Raw genomic sequence first — 20,665 nt, 5'->3', positions numbered from 1 at the left:
AGACTTGGATTATACTGCACAAGCTGTGTGAGAGTTTGTAAAAAGAGTATGTTTGGAATGGAAAGAACATGGAGAGCATTAGAGTAAGGGAAAAGAATATGAAAATCGCAAATTTGCACATAGGCCTACCATTTTCCCGTATGATTTGTTTTATTATTATTATTATTATTATTGTTTATTAGCTAAGTTTATTTGTGTATTTCTATTTAGCTCTTGTTTTAGTTCATGAAAAGTACAAAAAAATATATAAAAGATTACAATAATAATGTGGAGGGTGCTCAGGGAGAGCTTGCCCAGGGTGCTGAATGTGTTAAGTCCGGCACTGCCTGTTTCCTGTCTTTGTGCTAAGCTCAGCTGACCGGCTGCTGGTTCCGGTCTTATGTAGACATGAGAGTGGTATTGATCTTCTCCTCTAACTCTGGGCAAGAAAGCGAAAAAGCTTATTCCCCCAAATGTCTTGGAGATCAATGGGCTGTAGGGCAGAGACGTTTACTTTTATCTCTGGCGAGAGATGCAACTTAAGATGCAGCAACAAGTTTCTCCCCTGGAGGCTTTTTCTTCCACCCTTAAAGTTACTACAAACCATGTATCATAGGTGTTGGCAATAACTGACAGCTGGCAAATCTTTTCAACCAAATCTGAGAACATTACGTTAATAGTCATGCTGTTGTCTCAATTATTTTAGGATAGAGGCACATCCTCATCCTTTTTTTTATTTTTATTTTATGACTATTCTGAAATTCATAAATGGGAAGCAAGCTTGAAAGTTTCAATACGGCTGGTTTACTTTGCCTGGGTTAACAAAAGAAAGCTGCACAGGACAAGATGTGAAAATACACCTGAATCAATACAGCTGAATCATCCAAGAAACTCCAGTTTCACCTTGTTTCACTTTTCTGTTTTTGTGGACCTGGTGGGAAATATTTACCTGGAGTAAACTGGACCCAGTGTCTATAGATGCACCTCTTCACCACCTCCATGTCTAAAGTGTTGAGTTTTAGTGACTAATTTCTACTTGCCTCAGCATAGAGTTCCTTTGTGTCCAATCAAGATGCTAAACCCTGAGTTACAATCTTTGCATTTCCAAATAAATGTCTTATAGAATCATGGACCAATGGTGCAAGCTTCATGCAAGTGGCCACAGCCCTCAGCGAGTCCTCCTCCATCCACAGCGACGCCCTGTATCATCTGACCAAGGACATGTCCGGGATGGGACTGGACCCCATGTCCTACAGCATCCTGGAACCTGAGCCTTATAAAGAAGAACCCTGGACTGAGGAATCACAGCATTTGTTACAGGTGATTAAACAAACACATAAAGTGTGTGTTGGTAAAAAACAACACATTGATGTATTTTTCCTTCCTGTTTTGGGAACCAGTTTAAGGTTAGAGCCTGCTCAGACACACTAGGAACAACTTGTAAAAATGAGTTAATCATGTAATATTTCCTGTGCGGGAAACGTATTGCATACCATTGCATCATTTTATGATTCAGCATAAAATAGAAAGAATCTCATTAAAACGACTTCATGACTTTTAATCTGTTATGATGATGGAGGGAGCTGTTCTCCCAAATTTGTTTCTCAAGAGTCTTTCAAAATAAAAGTTGTAACTGAGATATCTGGACCTGAACTGACTTTGACCTGAATTTCAGTAAAAAGCGTGAACACATCAGTTCAAGGTTAATGTTAGTTTAGGGAAAAGACAGCTGAGGATTAAGGCTGATATTAGAAATAGGTTAATGGTAAAGCCTGAGGTTAGCTGCACCTCAGAAGGTATCTGTGTGTGTGTGTGTGTGTGTGTGTGATGAAATATCACCTAAAAATACTCATTCTGAGGAAGACAGAAATATATTCCTGGGACAAAAACTATGCTTCAATTACATTTTATATTATATTTGCTTCTGTGATTATGGTGTAGCTATTAGGAAAACACAGGTCTCTCTCCAAGTTACATCAGTGGGCTGTCTAAGCAACCAAGGCTGCTCCCTCTCTCCACACTACAAAAAATATACATCTTAACCTGTCATTTTTAAAAATAAGAGCAAGATAAGTATATCATTTTTTTTAAAAAATATGAAATAGGGGGAAAAGGGCTGCAGGGAATGATTACATAGCTCTACATTTTAATGCAATTTTTTTTTCTTTTTTTCTGTCAGGTAAAATTTGAGATAGCCTGTAATGTATATCAGGAACCAGCCAGTCCACAGAAATGGCTCTGCCCGTGACAAAGTCCATCCTAGGCTGTGTCTCAAATCGCGTACTTCTGTACTTACACTTAATATTTTGAGTGCATAAGTGCGTTCACACTGAGAAGTATGGAAAAATGCAGTGCACTATGATTACCCCGATGGTGCACTCAAAATGGTCAAGAAGGTGAGTGTGTGTGGAACTCTGGACACTTCTCGCCATCTTGGCTACATAGCGGAAGGGGAGGGACCACTTTTCAAACTGGAAATAGCGGCCAAGGAGTGTGTGACTGTGAACGCCGCTGCATTGTACAAATACATGTGTTTTTTGCACTAAGCACCACTATACCGTTGTTGGGGATAAGCCAGCAGTATGTTTACTGGGTGTTAGCAGTTAGCAGTCTGTAATGATTTGGTGCCGCAAACGATAACGCTAATGCTAATGCTAATGCTAGTTTGCTAACTAGCTAATTTGCGGTCATCATTTCCGGTGAGTGCAAAACGGCCGTGTTTGGTTTGAGACAACACTACCCTGTCGAAATTCGCACACTACGCCAATGAGTACGTAGTGCACATAGTATACTACACTGAAGTGTACTAACGGAAGTATGTGATTTGAGACACACCACTAGTTTAGATCACAGACTGTATAATAAAAATGAATGACATGACAACTCCCCAAAATTGAAGCCAAAACATCTTTATCGCCCCCTGGTGGCTGGCTGCAGTATAGGTCATAAATCCTGCCCCCTCCATGTTAGCAAAAGTGAAAGATCAAAGTGCACGTCAAATAAATTTTTCCCAAAGATGGTTTCAATCATTTTAGGTAGTTCTTATCACACTGCTGTTTGTTCAATTTTTGGTTTTTCTTATAAGTTTGGTTCTAATTTGTTTGATGTTACGATTAACAGCTATGTATGCCAAATGATGCGCTTACAATCAATGGTGCTGCTTGTGATTGGTCTGACGTGTGTATGGATGGGAATTTGACACAGCAGAGAATGCTATTGTGCAGACTCTGGCTCCAAATGATGTCATCAGCACAAAATGGCAGCGGCCGTAACGGGGATATTTTGGCTTCACTTTTGTACAGTGGAAGGAAGTTGAGACGCGTTGTCCATCTTTATATACAGTCCATGGTTTAGATCAGCGAACCTTTTAGATCATGTGGCTGGCTTTTTTTTTCTGGCAAAGGTTGTGTACAAAAAAAAGTGACTAATACCATTTTCAAGAGTTTTTTTTATTTTACAGCTTTTTACAGTATACATTTGACTGTAGAATGTTTTTGTTGTTTTAAGTACTAATGAATATTTTGGTTCAAAATAAAAATTGTCTTTCATTAGGCTACTAATGGATGAACATGTTCATACTACAGGCTTCCAGGGGCCCTTTCCATCTTTTCCCCCCTTATGGGCGGCCCTGTTCATAAATAATCAAAAATATCTATAAACAGTTGAAACCATACAGGAAATTATTTGAATTTTCACCAACTTGGCAGAAATATTTTATTCTATTTATTTATTTTTTTTTTATTTAAAACGGAATTTTGAGATTCAGCATCACAACCAAAACAACAAGCTGAGGACAGACATTTTTTACAGTGTGGCATACTCCGTGCCAAAAGCGCCGGCGGTGCGCAGGCAGCCTCCAGATCACACAGCGGGATAGATGGGTATCACCAGCATGCGATCAGGCTGCTGAGTCTATACATGTGTGCTCAGCCTCTTCTATCTCACTGATCTACTTTATAGAAAACAATGAGCCCTGGTGCAGATGAGCCGTCGCTCCTCTTGTACTGTGGACTAACTGGAGTGACCTCAGGTGTCATTTGGGGATGACGGGGGTGAAGGTGGTGATGATGATGAATCTGGCTGTCTTTTTCTGCGAAAACCGCCAACTTTCACTCCCTCTCTTCTTCTGCTTCTTCTTCTTGTACTTCTCTGTATGTCTTTAAAGCGCAACAGCATGCAGATCTCCCCGACTGAAGACAAGATCCCTGTAAGTACAGCAGTATCCATCCGCCGACACTCTGTTGCTTCTCTCGTCTCTGTCTTGACTTTAATTAGCTTCACCTGTGGCCAGTCTGTGTTACGCCCTGCTGTTAATAGTTTCACTGTCATTTTACATTTGCCGACATTGTTGTGAACTCCGTGCTGCTGTTTACGGAAAGCTGACTACAAACAGAAAGTCTAACTATTACTGCTGTGTGGGAGACTGTTAGACCCAAACAGGCAGCACGAAACGACAAAACATTTTATGGTAGCAAACAGGTGAGGTTCTGTAAAAGATTTATAACCTTCTGGCAACCTTCAGGAACATTTTGTTAACCGTTTAAAGAACACGAGCATGTGGGAACCTTCATGACTCTGCTTTGCTAAACCAAAATGGGAATTTTCGCTCTATGTTCTTCATTATAAAGAAGTGTCAGCAAACAGTAAGCCTTTGGAAAGTTCAGGAGTTTGAAGGTAGCAGCCTGCATCAGGTATACTCAGCGTGCTTTGCCCAGTGGCCACTTTTACAAAATGACAGGAGGCCAGGGGCCAGTTGATAAACAAACAATATTAATATTTATCTGTAGATATATAATACATGAATTGCCTGTGCTAAGTCTTTCGACATTGTCCTCACTCATGTTTGCTAAGAGGCAAATCCAGTTGTAGCTGTCCCGCACAGGTCAGCTGGACTGTATGCAGGGGTGTTTCTAAGATTTGACTACGTTCAGGGCTTAGCCTGGACCTCTGTTGGGGGTCCATGTGATCCTCCCTGGGCACTTTTTTTCCCTTTTTTTTTAAATAAACACCCTCTGTTTTGATGCTTTTATCAGTGCACTCTAGGACCTTATTTACATTCAAAGTACAAAAAAAAGGTTTCTAGTGTGAATCAATTTATTTTCATTGTAAATTAGAAAATGGTTGGTGGGCAAGCTGATACCCTCTCTGCCCACTAGGGGTGTGCCATATCATCTTGCTTACAATAATACCAGTATAATTTTTTATATGATATGAAAAATTCAGATTGTGATACTCGCGACTTGTTGACATATTTATGTCATACTGTTACCCATGGCAACAACAAGCTTGGCTAGCATTGAAATTATTACAGACTCTGCAGGGGGTTCCAAAAAGAGGAGCAGCTTCAGTAATGTGGAATAAACTGTGGTGTCCTGAATGTTTTATGAACAGCCCCGGACTTCTGAGGCTCTTTGAGCGGCTTACCGCTCAGAGGGAACTCATTCAACGGCTCCTCTGGCAGCGGCACAGCATCTCTCCTCTACTGTCTCGCTGTGCACACACAGGAGTCAGTGTCATCAAGTGATTTCGTCAACCAGGAGCAAGAAATTTCAAAAGTTTTGCAAAAATACCCTTAAATATTGTGATGTTATTTTCGGGAAATATTGCCCACCCCAACTGCCCACAGGCTGTTCAGTAACAGTAGCCTACATGTACCGCTCAGCTAGAGCTGTTCCTAACGACTAATTACCCTGATGTTTAAACTGAAATTTAAGTCGGCTTGTTTAAAAGTAAGAAACACTGAGAAAACAGTCAAAGTTGTGCACAATTTTAACCTTTAAGGTTAAAACCCATTGTGTATATAACAAGAGCCATAGGAAACTGAAACAGGTGCAAGCAAGATATCAATCAAATATAGTCTTTGCATGCCTTATAAGAGGTCGAATCAATTTAAATAAATGAAAAAACCTGTGTGAGAGGACCATGGATGCCTGAGGGCTTTCAAATATTTTAGCTAATCTAGCCTTCGAACCAACAAAGCATATAGCCGCATCTAGATCCAAGCTAAACTTAACATTGATTGAGGGAGTTCTGTAAACTACATTTTGTGATGTTTCAGCATCTATACCAAGGATGGTAAAATCAGAGTAAAAACTGAAGTTTGTCCAGGCAGTATGATAGAAAAAAACAACGTTAGCTGTTTGGCTGGTGGGAAATGGTGAGGCATTTTTTGATTGCACACACAAACAGTATAGGCCTACAGGAATGGATCCTGGATCCAACTCGCACTATCAGTTTTTTTTGTCATACAGTAGAGAATGGGAAGTTGAAGTTGTGATAAATTTTTTGGGTGGGGGCGCCATCTCTTAAGGTACGCATTCTCTGAAAGGGGGTGGCTCGTTGTGATGAACAGACAAAGAATTATTATGTTCAGAACAGAATATACGCATCGGCTTTACAGAGTTTTATAGAGAGTCTGAGCTCATTGTTTAGCTGTCCAGCCCTCGACTTAACAGTTTTGTTCTCTCCCAAGGCTCTCGTAGTGTCTTACCAAATGGCAAACAGACACAGTACAAAATGCTAGCTGTTGAACATGGTGGAGCATTTAGCATCCAAAGTGCCATATATCTCCCTGGTTTTCCCTTGAAGTTGGTGGAGACCAAAAGCAGAGCTAAAAGAGAGTGAATATTCGACGTTTGTTTACTCGGTGGCAAGAAACACGACTCCAAATGAATGCTCATGTCAGTCCATACAAACTGTCTTTCATACATTCACAACTGCTCGCTGAAAAGTTGACCAAATCAATTTAAAAGGTGATATGTCAGTGCTGTGTTGATAACTTGTTTCTGCCGCCCCCAAGTGGCCAAAAAACTCATTGCAGGTTTAAAGCATTTCTTCATGAATCTGGGAGATATTTTTCCCACACATGTAAAAAAACAAATAGTTACTAAGGATTGATTAAGCCACTAACACTAGCATTTTTTTCTGTTTAGCAAGACCCAACCAATGGCAGAGCTACAGTGACACAATAGATGAAAGATTAAGCTAATACTGTGTACTCTGTGGGAAACTTGAGCTTGACGATACATCTGTGCTCATCTATTTATCTATCTAATTAATGTAAGTGATGTTGCATTATTTATTGTTTTAACAAAATAAAAGCATATGACTACATAAGGATACAGCCTTGACAAACACGCACTGTTTATGAAGAGAGTAGAATTTAACTCCACATTTTAAAAGCCTGTCCTGCTGATAAGTAAGAAACCTGCTCTTAGGAAGTTAGAAAATCTCTCATCCTGCCCAGAGCCTATAGAGCGTTCCCTCTTGTGTCGTCCATGTTTAGTCTCCCTCTCTACTTTCCCTCTGTCTAAATAAAGAATAAAACTGCCAAAGGTGAGCTGACTGCCCACTCTGCTGCTGAAGGTTTTCATTTCAGTGTTTTTGAGAACCTGCCAAAAGCCACTTGTGTTTGCGTGTGCTGACAGTGCAGTAGATGTTTAAGTTCATTCAAACAGTTATTACATAACTCCACTGCTGCGTAAAGGTTCTGTGTATGCTGGCTTTAAACACTATGTACTTGTTAAAGTGATTGTGATGCCTTGCAATTGAGTATTGTAAACAAATGGTAATATGATGGAGATGAGGGTTTCCTCTAACATCAGGTTCAATGGTAGGTGCTAATGTGCTACTTTTTTACAACACAGCTCGCTTACTGTATATTTTAAATTCCCTTTTGGTTTCTCTTGACTCCCTGCAGGTCGTGGGTTCCATTTCAAGTCCTCAGGCCAGCGGGGAGGGCCTCTACTTCTCTGATGGCAGACGGAAAGTTGATTACGTTCTGGTCTTCCATCAGCGACGGCGCAGCTCCATTCGATCTCGCGCCAGCACCTCAGTTTCACACGACAGATTATCCATCGTTTCCAATGGCAACTTTCCCCCTTCGGCGGTTTCGGATGCGGCAGCAAGAAGAGGCAGCGTACGGGGAGGGGATGCTGCCAGTGCCGGCGAGGTGTTTATGGAACTTGGAGGTGCAGGAGGGAACGAGTTAACGGAGCCAGCTGACCATGAGATGCGTTTAATCAGACAGGAATTTGAGGCCAACCTGGTGGAAGCCGGCCTGGAGATAGAGAGAGACAGAGAGGTGAGTGTACATGTGTGGTCATGCTAATGTCCATATCCTACCCTTCCTCTTGTCTCCAAGACATTGTATTGGTACCGAAGATGGGCCCATATCTCATACTTTTTATACATGTTATTTAGCAGCTGCGACAATATCCTGATGGCTGGTCTTGTTTTCACCTTGTAAGTCTGTTTGTGTCTGTCATCATTGCAAAATGTGGTCCTGGAGACACCTACCATAGTGGGAACTACCACAGAAGCTGGTTTGAGTACTTTGCTTTGAGCGAGGGGTCCTGAAGTAGGGAAGTAGGCCATTGGCACCCCCACTTTACACCCCTGTGTAGTCGAGATCACAGTGGGTGAGTTTGAAGATGGGTGTTGTCCAAGCAAGGGTGCCAGAAATAGTGGGGTAGGGAAGGGGCCATTTCCCCCCACTTCATGCCCCTGGCCCAAATTTGTGTTAAGTTGCGCACTGCTTTATCGTAGCTGGAGTGATCCCTTACAAGATGGTCTCTGGTATAATGTAGGGGATGCAGTTCAGATTGGTGCTTTTGGTGTGTACTCTTCCTTGTTGGTGCATTAAAAGGTTTGTAGAAAACAACCTTGGTCTGAAACAAGCTGTTGTATGAAAGGTGGGAACATTTAATGGAATAAAAGCCCACTGTGCTCAAGGTTGAAGGTTTTTATTGTCTTATGTGCTAGTGCATTGTACACTGCAATGAGACAGTGAAAGTTATAGGCCTCAGGCAGGCTCACCCTGTAACAGTCAAATAAAATAGACAATAAACCAAACAAGATTCAAATAAAGATTATAATAAGAATAATAGATGCAATAAAAATAAGCAATATAAACAAACATCTTGGCATCAGGAACATTAGCTAAAAGTCGACAGTTAAACCTGCTTTCATTTATTTTTTGGTTATTTAGGAGCAGCTTAACAAGCTGTTCACATTGATGTGTCATCACCTTAGTTGACATAGCAAACATGTTAAAAAACAATGACGACGACAGAGTCCAGCAGAAACTGAGCAACATTAGCATGAATTTGAAGTAGTGTTTTTCCCATCTTATGAATGTCTATCACTTTCCTTTTTAGCTCTGTTTTGGTCTCCACCAACTCCTGAAGAATACACACACTGGCCACTTTTTTTGGGTACATCTGTTCAACTGCTCGTGAATGAAAATAGTTAATCAGCCAATCACGTGGCAGCAACTCAATGTATTTAGGCATGTAGTCTGAGTTTTTCAGAAACTGCTGATCTACTGGGATTTTCACGCACAACCATCTCCAGGGTTTACAGAGGATGGTCTGAAAAAGACAGAATTTCCAGTGAGCGGCAGTTCTCTAGGCAAAAATGCCTTGTTGATGCCAGAGGTCAGAGGAGAATGACCAGACTGGTTCAAGAAGATAGAAAGGCAACAGTTACTCAAATAACCGCTCGTTATAACCAAGGTATGCAAAAGACCATATCTGAACCAACAACACATCGAACCCTGAAGCAGAGGAACTTTGGGCCCAGAGGAACTGGGCTACAGAAGCAGAGGATTACACCAGGTGCCACTCCTGTCAGCTAACAACAGGAAGCTGAGACTACAGTTCACACAGGCTCACCTAAATTGGACAATAGAAGATTGGAAATACGTTGCCTGGTCTGATGAGTCTCAATTTCTGCTGTGACATTCAGATGGTAGGGTCAGAATTTGGTGTAAACAACATGAAAGCATGGATCCATCCTGCCTTGTATCAACTTGAACATGACAATGAGTTCACTGTACTCCAACGGCCTCCACAGTCACCAGATCTCAATCCAATAGAGCACCTTTGGGATGTGGTGGAACGGGAGATTAACATCATGAATGTGCAGCTGACAAATCTGCAGCAGCTGTGTGATGCTGTCATGTCAATATGGACCAAAATCTCTGAGGAATATTTCCAGGCAGCATGATGAATCTATGCCACGTAGGATTAAGGCAGTTTTGAATGCAAAAGGGGTCCAGCCTGGTACAAGCAAGGTGTACCTAATAATGAAGTGGCCGATGAGTGTATCTGTCCTTTTAGCTGCTAAATACTCCTCTCTGTTTACCAGCTAATTGCTGGCTTTGTCTGCTTGCTGTTTTGGGCTGGACGGGTGGTGTACAGTAGGTTTAAAAGAGCTTTTTGCTGCAAACAGCTGTGTGTTGCAGCCGGAAACAATGCTGACGAGAGGGACACAAAACATGAACACTGTGGGCCTCAAAACACAATCAATGAGTGCTCCATAGAACTGAAGGGAACTGCAGGGTGTCTTATTTAAAAACATGGATTGGTGAAGCTTTGAGTAAACTATAGAGCATTAGTAGGAAATGGTCAAAATATGCAAACTACTAACATGTTCCCTTGCTGGTCTGCTGGCAGATGATGTCAAACTTACATTTTGAAAAAGCAGTAATCTCCCTACAGTTGATCTATTTGATCACAATACCTGGAGAAGTAATCAGGAGTATAATCTCGGACATTATCCGACAGCCTGTGGATTGATATACAGACTAGATACTACAGTTTGTACAGACTGTAACAGGATTTTAAACCCTGACACAGGAGCTGATGTAACTCTGTCTTGAGCTATTTAAGGTGAGCGCCTACATAGGAACCTGGCTCAGATGGTAGAGGAAAGAGGTGGGTGAGACTCAATGTGTTGTTAGGGATGCAAGGAGGCTATCACACCAGCAAGAGACGAGTGTCATGAGGAGGTTTCTGTTAAACTTTGAAATCTATCTTTTATTTCCCTTTGATGTTTTATGCACTGAGCCGTCTTTTTTAGTCACCTTGCTGCTGTTGGAAAAAAAATAACAGAAACACCAGGTAAAAGTGTGTGTCAGCTTTGAAGCGAACAAAGTGCAGGCACGATCATGACCAAAGGGACACTAAGATATCCAACTTTACCTGCTCAGCTTAAGCCTGTGAATGGAATATTTTTTCTCAACCAAGAATGTGAAATAAGATCATGTCAGTGTGTAAACACTATCAACAGGCAGTAATTTGCACCTTGTTGCGCCATGCTAAGTGACACCAGTTCATTCACATGACCAAAATAGGAGTTTTCTGACTTTTTTTTGCAGAAAAATTAGCCCATATGGTGAGCACAAGGTTGAAACATCTTACAGAAAAGGACATAAACACAATGGCCTTCCTTTTTACCCCACAAATCCTTTATTTTTTATTCTAGAATAATTTATTTCAGCTCTTGTACTGACATGAAGTATTGAGCCCTTTCACCATTGTTTTTAACTTCACACAGAGGCTCCGGTTTAGACCCCATGTGTTCCTTTGGCAGTGGGTTAACCTTAAATAAATGACATTTATGGAGGCAAATATCACAAAAGGTTAAATTATAGATATCATATTGAGGTGGCAGAATGTCAAACATGGACCAACTGCATTTTACTTGCAAGTTTAAGCCTATCAAAAGATAGACGGACATAACAGGACTTTTCTTTTCAAGAACACCAACCCTTCCTAATAAACTGACCACAGAATAATTAAGGTGAAGCCTTGATAGAAAATTTTCCACAAAGAGGTATTTTAAGAATTGCAGACTGCCCTGTGTCAGAAACAGCTTGTATCCAGGGCAACACACACAAATGCACAAGTTGGTGCACCAAACCTGAGCAAACTGAGCAATGGAGAAAAAAATCAAGTCTGAGTCACTCGGCCTTGTTCAGTCATCCAGAAGCACTTGTGAGGACAAAGGAAACCTTCAGCCAACAATGTTTACTGTAAATAGTAGGGGTAGATGATATGGCCGAATTCTTCTATCATGGTATATGTCACTTTATATCATGGTAATGGTTGTGTATCTCAATACAGTACATGCTGTACTATATTTTTTTTTATTTGGAACTTTCATACAAACCACAACAAAAAAAACCCTGCTTCCCATGGGACAACACTTCCAGGTATTATTATTTGCAACTTCACTCTCCTTTATGTCTGCCCAAATCACGTTACCCTGCAAGGTGGCAGGGTTCATGAGATCATGCAAGAATCCAGTCCTGATTTGCTACATACCCTGCCTCGAATTGGTCTCATGGTAGAAACGGTTTTGCCAAACCTTTCTGCTGGGCACATTTCTACTGTCATATGTCACACAGTATATACTGGCATTTCACCCAGACCTATAGCCAGTATTGTGGATCTGTATTGATCATATGGAAACAACTGGGGATTGTTCCACTTGATTTGATCAGACCAAAGTTGTGAAATGCAGAGTATTCGAACTGAACTATTAATTGTATCTTTTCCTAAGATGTATCACACTCTGTCCTCTGTTCTGAGCTCCGTTCATGTTCTTTTGAAAATTCATATACATAGTGTTAACTCTCTGACCTCATGTGACCTACACTGCTAAATGATAGTTTATAGCAGTGGTTTTTGAACTTTTTGTACCCTTTTTGCTTCTATAACGTGTTTTTTCACTCTTATCACGACGTAATACAATAAAAATAAGAACAAATAAGACAAGTAGCTTTTGTGGTACTGTCTACTGATAGGTTTTTTTTTCCTCTTTTCTTTCAGTTGTAGGTCGTATTCACTGGTGCTTTGTTGTAATTTGCTCCCACTGACGGCTTTCTCCTTTTAAATGTTATCATCCCTCACACTGGCTGCCAATCAGGGCTTTTGATGCGTCACACACTTAGAATTCCCATGTGCAAACGGTGACAAATAGGTTCCCAGTGAAGGTTTTTTAGAAACATTAAAATTCAATTCAATTCAATTCAATTCAATTCAATTCAGTTCAGTTCAGTTCAGTTCCATTCCATTCTATTCCATTCCATTACAATTTTTTGCTTCTTTGTGAGGAAATGGGTGCGCACAACATACTGATAGAGTCCATTAAAAATTCATTCCTAACTTTTTGTATAGGCCCAGTTGAATATTGCAATAATGTGTGGTTATCACAAAGTCCCACAGCACACCTGGATTGGCGGCACACCATTTGAGAACCACTGGTTTACAGAATATAACTTACCTTTACTGCACTTTTCTAAATGTGATTTCGTTACCTTCTTGTAAGTGGTGGGGGTGGGGGTGGAGGTGGTGGGATATGCTGACCCAATCAATTACTAGGGGAGTACATCACAACTTTCATTGTGATATTATTATCGATTAAATTGGCTCAACTAACACATGAAACATAGATTAACAGCAAGAACAATTAAGATGTGGCTCAATAATAACTGTCAAGGTTCATAGACAGAAGAATAATTTCGTTTTAGACACCATTTTTAGCTCAGGCCTGTGGCACTTGCATTATTGTACACAACTTAATGAGCTGACGTCAAGTGAAGCCCCACCCTGAGTGAAACACAGAGAGGAGAGGAATCAACTGTAAATGACAGTAAAACACAGTAAAAACTCTCCCCTACAAATGCAAATCATTCATTTTCAAATTAATGGTTAAAAAAAGAAAAAAAAAGAATATCTTTGACTTGGCAGGGCTCCTGTTGACCTTACGGCTGCCCACGCCTGTATGATCACGGGAGATGCTGCGTCCGATCTAAACTTCTTTCCCATGCGGTGTTTGCTATTTTGTCTCTACCATCTTTATATATGACTAGGATTCTGTTTATTTTTGGTGTTGGACTCCACATGAGGCTGTGACGGTTTCATGTGAGCTGGCAGACTTAAATTCTAGTCGCTGTAGCCAACACAGCTGCTGCGCTGACCTCTTTGTATCGATTTACCAATTTAGCCTGAAACGGGTAATTTTGTTTTGACATGTACAAATCGCTTCGCTCTGATTGTATGTTATGCAGCAACCAGTACTTGTGTGCGAGAGTGTGTAGTTCAGTCCTTCTTTTGGTGTGTGTGTGTGTGTGTGTGTGTGTGTGTGTGTGTGTAGTAGGTGCTTGGCAGAACGCACAGTTTGTGTGCTCTGTGTTCTTGCAGTGGGGCTGCAGGCTCACTGCCACAGAGTTGTACAAACGTAGTTATTGTTAAAGTTCCACTTGTTACCAAATGAACTGCTGCTGCTCTTTGGCTCCATCACTAAGAGGAATCATTTGGGATAATGAAGTGTCTCTCACATCAGCTGTTGGAAGCTGCAAGGAATGGGCTTGCAATTTTGTGAATTGTTACATCCTTAATACTGAGTATTAGAAACAGGAACAGTTATACAATGTGCTAATAGGCTCACACTGTTCAGGGCAGAGTTATCTGCACATATGCAGTGTAGTCTGACTTTTACAGTGTCATACCAATAGACAGAATTAGGGTTTTCTATGTGAGTGTGTAATACCTATTCCGCTAAACACATGTGACTGCGCGGACATGTGTGTGTGCTGGCTCGTAGCCAGTTGGCAGTGTGTGTGGTCTGCAGGCTAGTATTAATCAGATTGCTGACAGTGTGGCCACGGAGCCTAAGCCAGGATGAGATTAGCTGACTGACTGATAGCTCCTTATCTCATCTCGTGGATTGAGGGGTAGATCGAATCTGCTGCCGAGAGCAGCCAATATAAAGAGGAAGACCTGCTTTCCAATATCCCTCATTTGAATGTAGTGAGGGGTACTCTTACAAAATGACTGACAAACATAATTACACTCCTTCCATCAGCTAGATGTGGTTGTAGGAGGTTCTGGCAGAGAGAGGGAACATTGTCTGATAATAACTGCAGGTTTGCCGCTCACTTAATCACTCATATAGATACAATCAGAAAATGGAAATGCATTTTCTCACCAATGTCCATGTGCGGATAATGAAATAATGTCGTAAATAAAAGCTTTTTAACTTTGATGATAATCCACGAGGGTCATGAATCAGCATCAAAAGGAAATGAATCTGCACCAGGATGATGCAGCGGAAACATATTTTGTAATTTGAACTAATGAACTTACATCACAGAGGCCGAGCATTAACCTCTGACCTGTTGGTTTATAAGGGCATTAAGCTCATGTTTTATTTGCTCTGGCAGATGTGTCTGGTCCCCCTCCTGTTCAGACAGATTTCCAGCAGGCCTCAGATGCGTCAGGTGATCACAACTGTTATCTAACATAGGTCACGTTTCAAACGGTGGTGGGCACCTTGTGGAAACCTTCGCGCAGTACGCTATATACATGGTAAAGCCTTTTTTTGCTTGTGCACCCGAGCGCTTGGGACACAGCCAAGATAGCCACAGTTGTCGTGGAAGTTTCTGATGAAGTACTATTTTCAAATTCTGATGGCGAAATGGCAACACTTGTTCAGACACATTGATGCTATGCCATCACAGCTCATCTCTGCAAGCTGTCGTCTGTTCACATTGGTCTGTTGCTCAGCGATATGTCACATGTTTTGCTGCTCTGATTGGTTGAAGGTCTATCTAATTGCTATCAGAGGTATTTTGGTCTGCAGCTGTTGATGACACTCCTTCGAAATCGAAAAATGAACTGAAAGGTTCCAGACTAATTCACATTTGTGATTTGGTTCTTTGATGTCAGGCTAATTAAATGTGTGCTAAAAGGCTTTAATGGACATTGTTTTACCTTTTGGGGAATTATGGGTCATCTGAGAAAATGGCTAACACAGTTTGTGGGCCTGGTATTGGATGACAAACCTCCAATTTTACTTTCCTCCACATCTGCTCTTTAGCATTTTTAAATGAGTTTGGGCTCAGCTCAGCCTCAGAGATAGGGTGAGGAGCTCAGACATCCGGAGGGAGTACAGCCACTGCTCCTTTGTGTCAAAAGGGGTCAGCTGAGGTGATTCGGGCATCTCATCAGGCTGCGTCCTGGGTGCCTCCCGCTGGAGGTGTTTCGGGCACGTCCCACTGGTAGGAGGCCCCGGGGCAGACCCAGAACATGCTGGAGGGATCACATATCTCAACTGGCCTGGGAACACCTTGGGGTCCCCCAGGAGGAGCTGGAAAGCGCTGCTTGGGAGAGGGACGTCTTGGGTGCTTTGCTCGGCCTGCTGACCCTGCGACCTGGCCCAGGATAAACGGAAGAAAATGGATGGATGGATGGATGGATGGATGGAATGGAAAAGGACTCCTCAGTTTGGCTTTGTTTGTCACAGGAGGTTGAGAATGTGGCACCGAATAAACCAACCATTCAGCAAAACACCACAGTGATTCGAGCTGTTATTGACAACCAGGTCAACAAAGATCATGACAGTGTTATATTGCAAATACACATTGGCCAATGTGGCAGTAATAAATAACTGATTATTCAGACAGTTTGAGGCACTTCATGACTCAGAAATAATCCAAAATAATCCCTGTAAATTGACACTTCCCAAGGCTTGATTTTTTTTTCTAAAGTCAATGTTAAGCATCACAATACAGCAGTGTAATATTTACATGGATATTAAGTTCATCATGTGATTTACTGCATAATTAGATAATTTAAGGTATTTTTTAAAAAGTAGACTGAATCATAACGTGTTTAATATCTTAAATATGTTTAAGGTATTTAATTGTTGGCATTAGATGAAAGACAAAGCCAAAGTATTTCTGTACCAAACTAAACTCTCCTGTTTGTGTCCAACCTGTTTGACTTCAGATTAATTGGATGCTGGGAAAAAAGAAGAGTGCGTGTAAATGTCAAACTTGTTGACTGTGTCTGAGGATTATTGAGTTGACCTTCGATCTCTAAGGGACAGCCTCCTTCAGAACGCTTTTAATTAAATCAGAGCAAGATGTTAATTCAAGGAGTGGAGCTGGGACTTTTGAAGAGTTCAGTCTGTGGGGGCTTGGGAAACAGAATGAGCAGGATTAACTGTTTGGTAAGACTTCCCTCAGGTAGAGAATGATTCTCTCCCAACAAATTGTTTGACAGGCGGCCAGGGAGGAGCACACTCGTCTGTAGTGCACCTGTCTGCTCAAATCCTGCTGCTCCGCTGTATCGTGTAGAAATGCTGATAATCACAAAACGTATCAGAATGACAATACTAATGATTACTAAGTGAGCACGTTTTTCTTTAGGAGGGAAAAACATTTCAGGTAATTACTGCAACAGTTCTGATGCTGTGAAGATTATTTGATATGAACCCACAGACTTACAGTAAGCATATTAAAGCAGCTTAGGCTCAATGTATTACAAATATAAACCCCCAATGGATTAAAAATGCACAATACAAACAGTATTAATTGGCCCTGTTTACATTCAGAGGTGTCTTGTCAATGGTTTTATAGATGTCTCTTTTTATGGGTGCTTTTCATTATGCTAACTTATGCTTCCTCCAGTCCTCTCTCCTTCCGTAACCCGGATATTATTCCTCCTCTGCCACCATAGAGGACCTTCCAATCCCTTAAATGCATGTCAAGGACATGAGGAGTAGGGAGGCATCTTGAGGAGCTTAGACCGAGGAAACACAGGTGTATCCCAGTTGTCTCTTTCTCACATCTGTCTCTCAAATTCTCGCTGGGTGGAGCTAAGATGCAAGAAGTGTGGGGAAGCAAAGAGACACGTTAGCATAATCAAAGCACCCTTATTAGAGTCCTAAAACCTGGAAGTGAGTTAGCATTTAAGCACTATTGGTTCCTTCGTCTCAGAGTCAGAGTGGGTTTTTTTCATTTGGGTTTTTGTTAGATGCCTGAAATAATGTCTGTGGTTCACCAAATGTAAGTACCCTCCATGTTTTGTTCTACGACATAAAATATGTCAGTAAATCCCCCACTCATGAATTTTCAAGCTTTTAAGCGTCTGTGAACAAGTGGCTTAAATGAGACTACAGAACATCATCACACGGAACACGGCTTTACAGCCTCGTTGTAGTGGCTACGTTGAAGTCAGCGACCAGGGTATAGTTTGTTTATAGCTTAATGTTAGCTTTTTACTTCTGGTGATTGCATTTCCGCTTCAAAAATCATAAAAGTGGTATTCATTTGTGAACATTATGTTAGCTTATTTTCTGCACTAGTCCGAAATCCAATGGAAAAATCCCGCAGGCTTCCCGACAAGAGAACCAGGGCAATTTTTAGGGATGCACTTATTTATTGGCTGAACATCAGTTTGGGGCGATATTTGCCATGTTGACTGCCATTAGCCTGTTGGCAAATAAGATGACATCCACTGACGGCAGTAGCCGATGTCTTTCTGTTGTGTCACATCAGTTTTGCACAGGCTAAAAAGCAGGGCTTGAGACTAATGGCCACGAACGTAAATTAATGAGAGAGAAGAATACAATGACTGTTTGCTAAATGGGCTCTGTGATGTTATTGTTGTGTGACAAGATGGCTAGTAGAAGCAATACGGGACACTAGAAAACGTGTTTGGGATGAACGGAGATCTTCCGCAGGACACCTTTGGGACAAAAGGATGCAGTGAACTTAGTATTGTGGCATCAGAGGACGCATCCTGTTGATTCCTGATAATGCTAGATTTGAATAACAAATCTTGGTTAAAATGAGCAGGAGGAGCGCTAGTTAACGTTAGCTTATAGCGCTAGGTGGCTACAACTAACAGCTCACGAGTTTGCATTGAATTAACTTAAAATGTGTTCAGCTGTATTCAGTAAAAATGAATATTGGGCGAAGGTAAATTCTAACGTCCTCATGATGTGTTCAATATAATCTTGTAAAATGTAGTTTTTTGGCAACAAACTTGAATAAATACAGCTGTTTGAAGGAGAAATTTGATGTTTTCACAGCAATATAAAATAGACATTAAAGAGGGAATAATGATATATAGTAAAAAGGGTTTTCAAGCAGTTATTTTTTAAAAGATACTTTTCGTGTGAAAGGTTATATTCAGGCACGGTGCCAGGATTTTTTCTCTCCCGGTGCTAAGGGGGAGCTTGACTGATACGTGGGGGTGCTAAGAAAATAATTGATTTTCATGACTTCAATTACTTTATAAGGAGGTTCTTGTTTTTTCTAATAAAAGCAGCTATGATGCACAGCACAAGCATGTTCGATATAAAAGTAGTTTTAACTAAATTTGGCCAGAGAATATTCAACAAAATAGTTAAGCCTAATACAAGTGACCACAAGGCAATGGCAAAAATGTTTCACGTGCAAAGGTGACAGATTCAGCACCGGACAGCGCCCATGCGCCTGCCAATAACCAGACAATACATCCAAAATGCGACAGCAAGTGTATTTATTCCATATGCATAATTAATGAAAACAAACAACTATGCATTGGCAATATTGTTTCGGATCACAACATCATAACTTAAGAAATTAAATTAATAGTGAAATTAATAACATAGGCTACAAAGTGCAGCCGCAACGAGAGGTGCAAACAGCTTGTGTCTAATGATTCGGATCGCAACATCATAACTAATAACATAGGCTGTAAACTGCACACACTAATGATTTGGATCACAACATCATAAGGTCAAAAATGGAATTACAAAACCACAACGAGAAGTGCAAACACCCTGTGCCTGTTAACTGGGCACACACTTAAAGAGCGTAAAATGAATTGGCTCATCACAATGTTGGTGATTATATTTCTTCTACTGCAAACAAAAATACATGTCACATCCTGCTGTGCATTCGTTACAGTGTAACGCATTAAATGTCACATCACATCACATCAAATGTATCACAACCAGTCTATGATCGCAAAGTCAGGAAAAAACTCACTTTAGTTGTTTTAAAGGAGGACGATGCATCTGTTGTTGTGGTTAAGTGCAAATGAGTCTAAAATCTTCTGGACATCCAGGGCCTTGGTTCTTTCTGCGTGTATGGACAGGCAGGAAAGGTTGCTGAGTCGAGATGTCCTCAAAGGAGTCTTTGTAAGGTTTAAGCATGACAGAAATTCCAGTGTGCTGCTGACTGTTTCACCTTGTTCTTTTTTTCTTTCCAAGAGCCGGCGCATTTGGTGCACCTCGGCCAGCAGGTTGTCCTTTTTGATCCCATACAACTGCGCCATGGGCTCAAGGCTCTCCTTTTCAAGGAATGTGGCATTTTTGGGGTTGAGGGCTGACGTGCCCATGAGAACTGCACCTGCTTCTGTTGAAAATCGTTGTGTCATTTCATTCACTAGTCGGTCAATGACAGGGTAGAATGAGGATGTTCGGAGTCTATCCGGAGAGGACATGGATGGATGTTCTGTTTGAACTGGAGCTTCAACTACATAGTCCTGCAGATGGCGAGGCTGTTGGGATTGTCTCTTCTCCTGTGGGAGCTGCGGTGGTTTTGCGACACCGACCTTTGCGCACAGGGCCTCTGCCTTGCTCCATATGGCTCTCCAAGAGTCCTCTGTGCGCTTTTCTTTTAGGCCCGTGATGACCGAGTGCGCGAGGTCGGTGGCATTCTCCAGCAAAAGACCGGGGACTGTAAACTGTCAGACGTGAACTTTGCTGTACGAAAAAGATCCTCAAACAGGATAAGATGGAGGATGAATTCAGCATCAATGAGTGAGATTAATGACCGTGCATCAGTGGATCTGCGTGGATTTGGTTGCGCCTTAATGTCATTTAAGGTTGCAATGATGGCAGGCAGGGTTTTTTGCACTGCCCACAGCGAGTAGTACTGGCAGGACCAGCGCATATCAGACAGTTTCTTAAGTTCAATGGGCTGCTGAGAGGGCTCAAGTTCCCTTGCTTCTTAATGAAATGGACATGGACAAATGAGCCTGAGAAAAACTTGTACATGTCTTGCACGATAACAAAAGAAATCCCCCGCTGGCTTCACATTCCTGACATAGTCCACCAA

At 41.4% G+C, this 20,665-nt stretch overlaps 1 protein-coding gene across 2 annotated transcripts in view; it reads left to right on the top strand.

Annotated features, from left to right (window-relative positions):
• Window positions 1-628: 628 nt before the first annotated feature.
• The window catches only part of ano2b (anoctamin 2b), a 109,631-nt gene continuing 89,594 nt past the window's right edge, over window positions 629-20,665 (top strand). For both annotated transcript variants that reach the window (XM_049566701.1, XM_049566700.1), the window contains exons 1-3: window positions 629-1,299; window positions 4,145-4,186; window positions 7,679-8,062. In XM_049566701.1, the coding sequence (XP_049422658.1) occupies window positions 1,129-1,299; window positions 4,145-4,186; window positions 7,679-8,062 (597 nt within the window). In that variant the 5' untranslated portion in view covers window positions 629-1,128. The remainder of the gene's footprint in view (window positions 1,300-4,144; window positions 4,187-7,678; window positions 8,063-20,665) is intronic.

The sequence above is a fragment of the Epinephelus fuscoguttatus genome, linkage group LG22, assembly GCF_011397635.1.
Source record: "Epinephelus fuscoguttatus linkage group LG22, E.fuscoguttatus.final_Chr_v1".
NCBI classification, from domain to species: domain Eukaryota; kingdom Metazoa; phylum Chordata; class Actinopteri; order Perciformes; family Serranidae; genus Epinephelus; species Epinephelus fuscoguttatus.
Note: the sequence above shows the minus strand (reverse complement) of the source record. Positions and strands in the feature narration are given on the sequence as shown.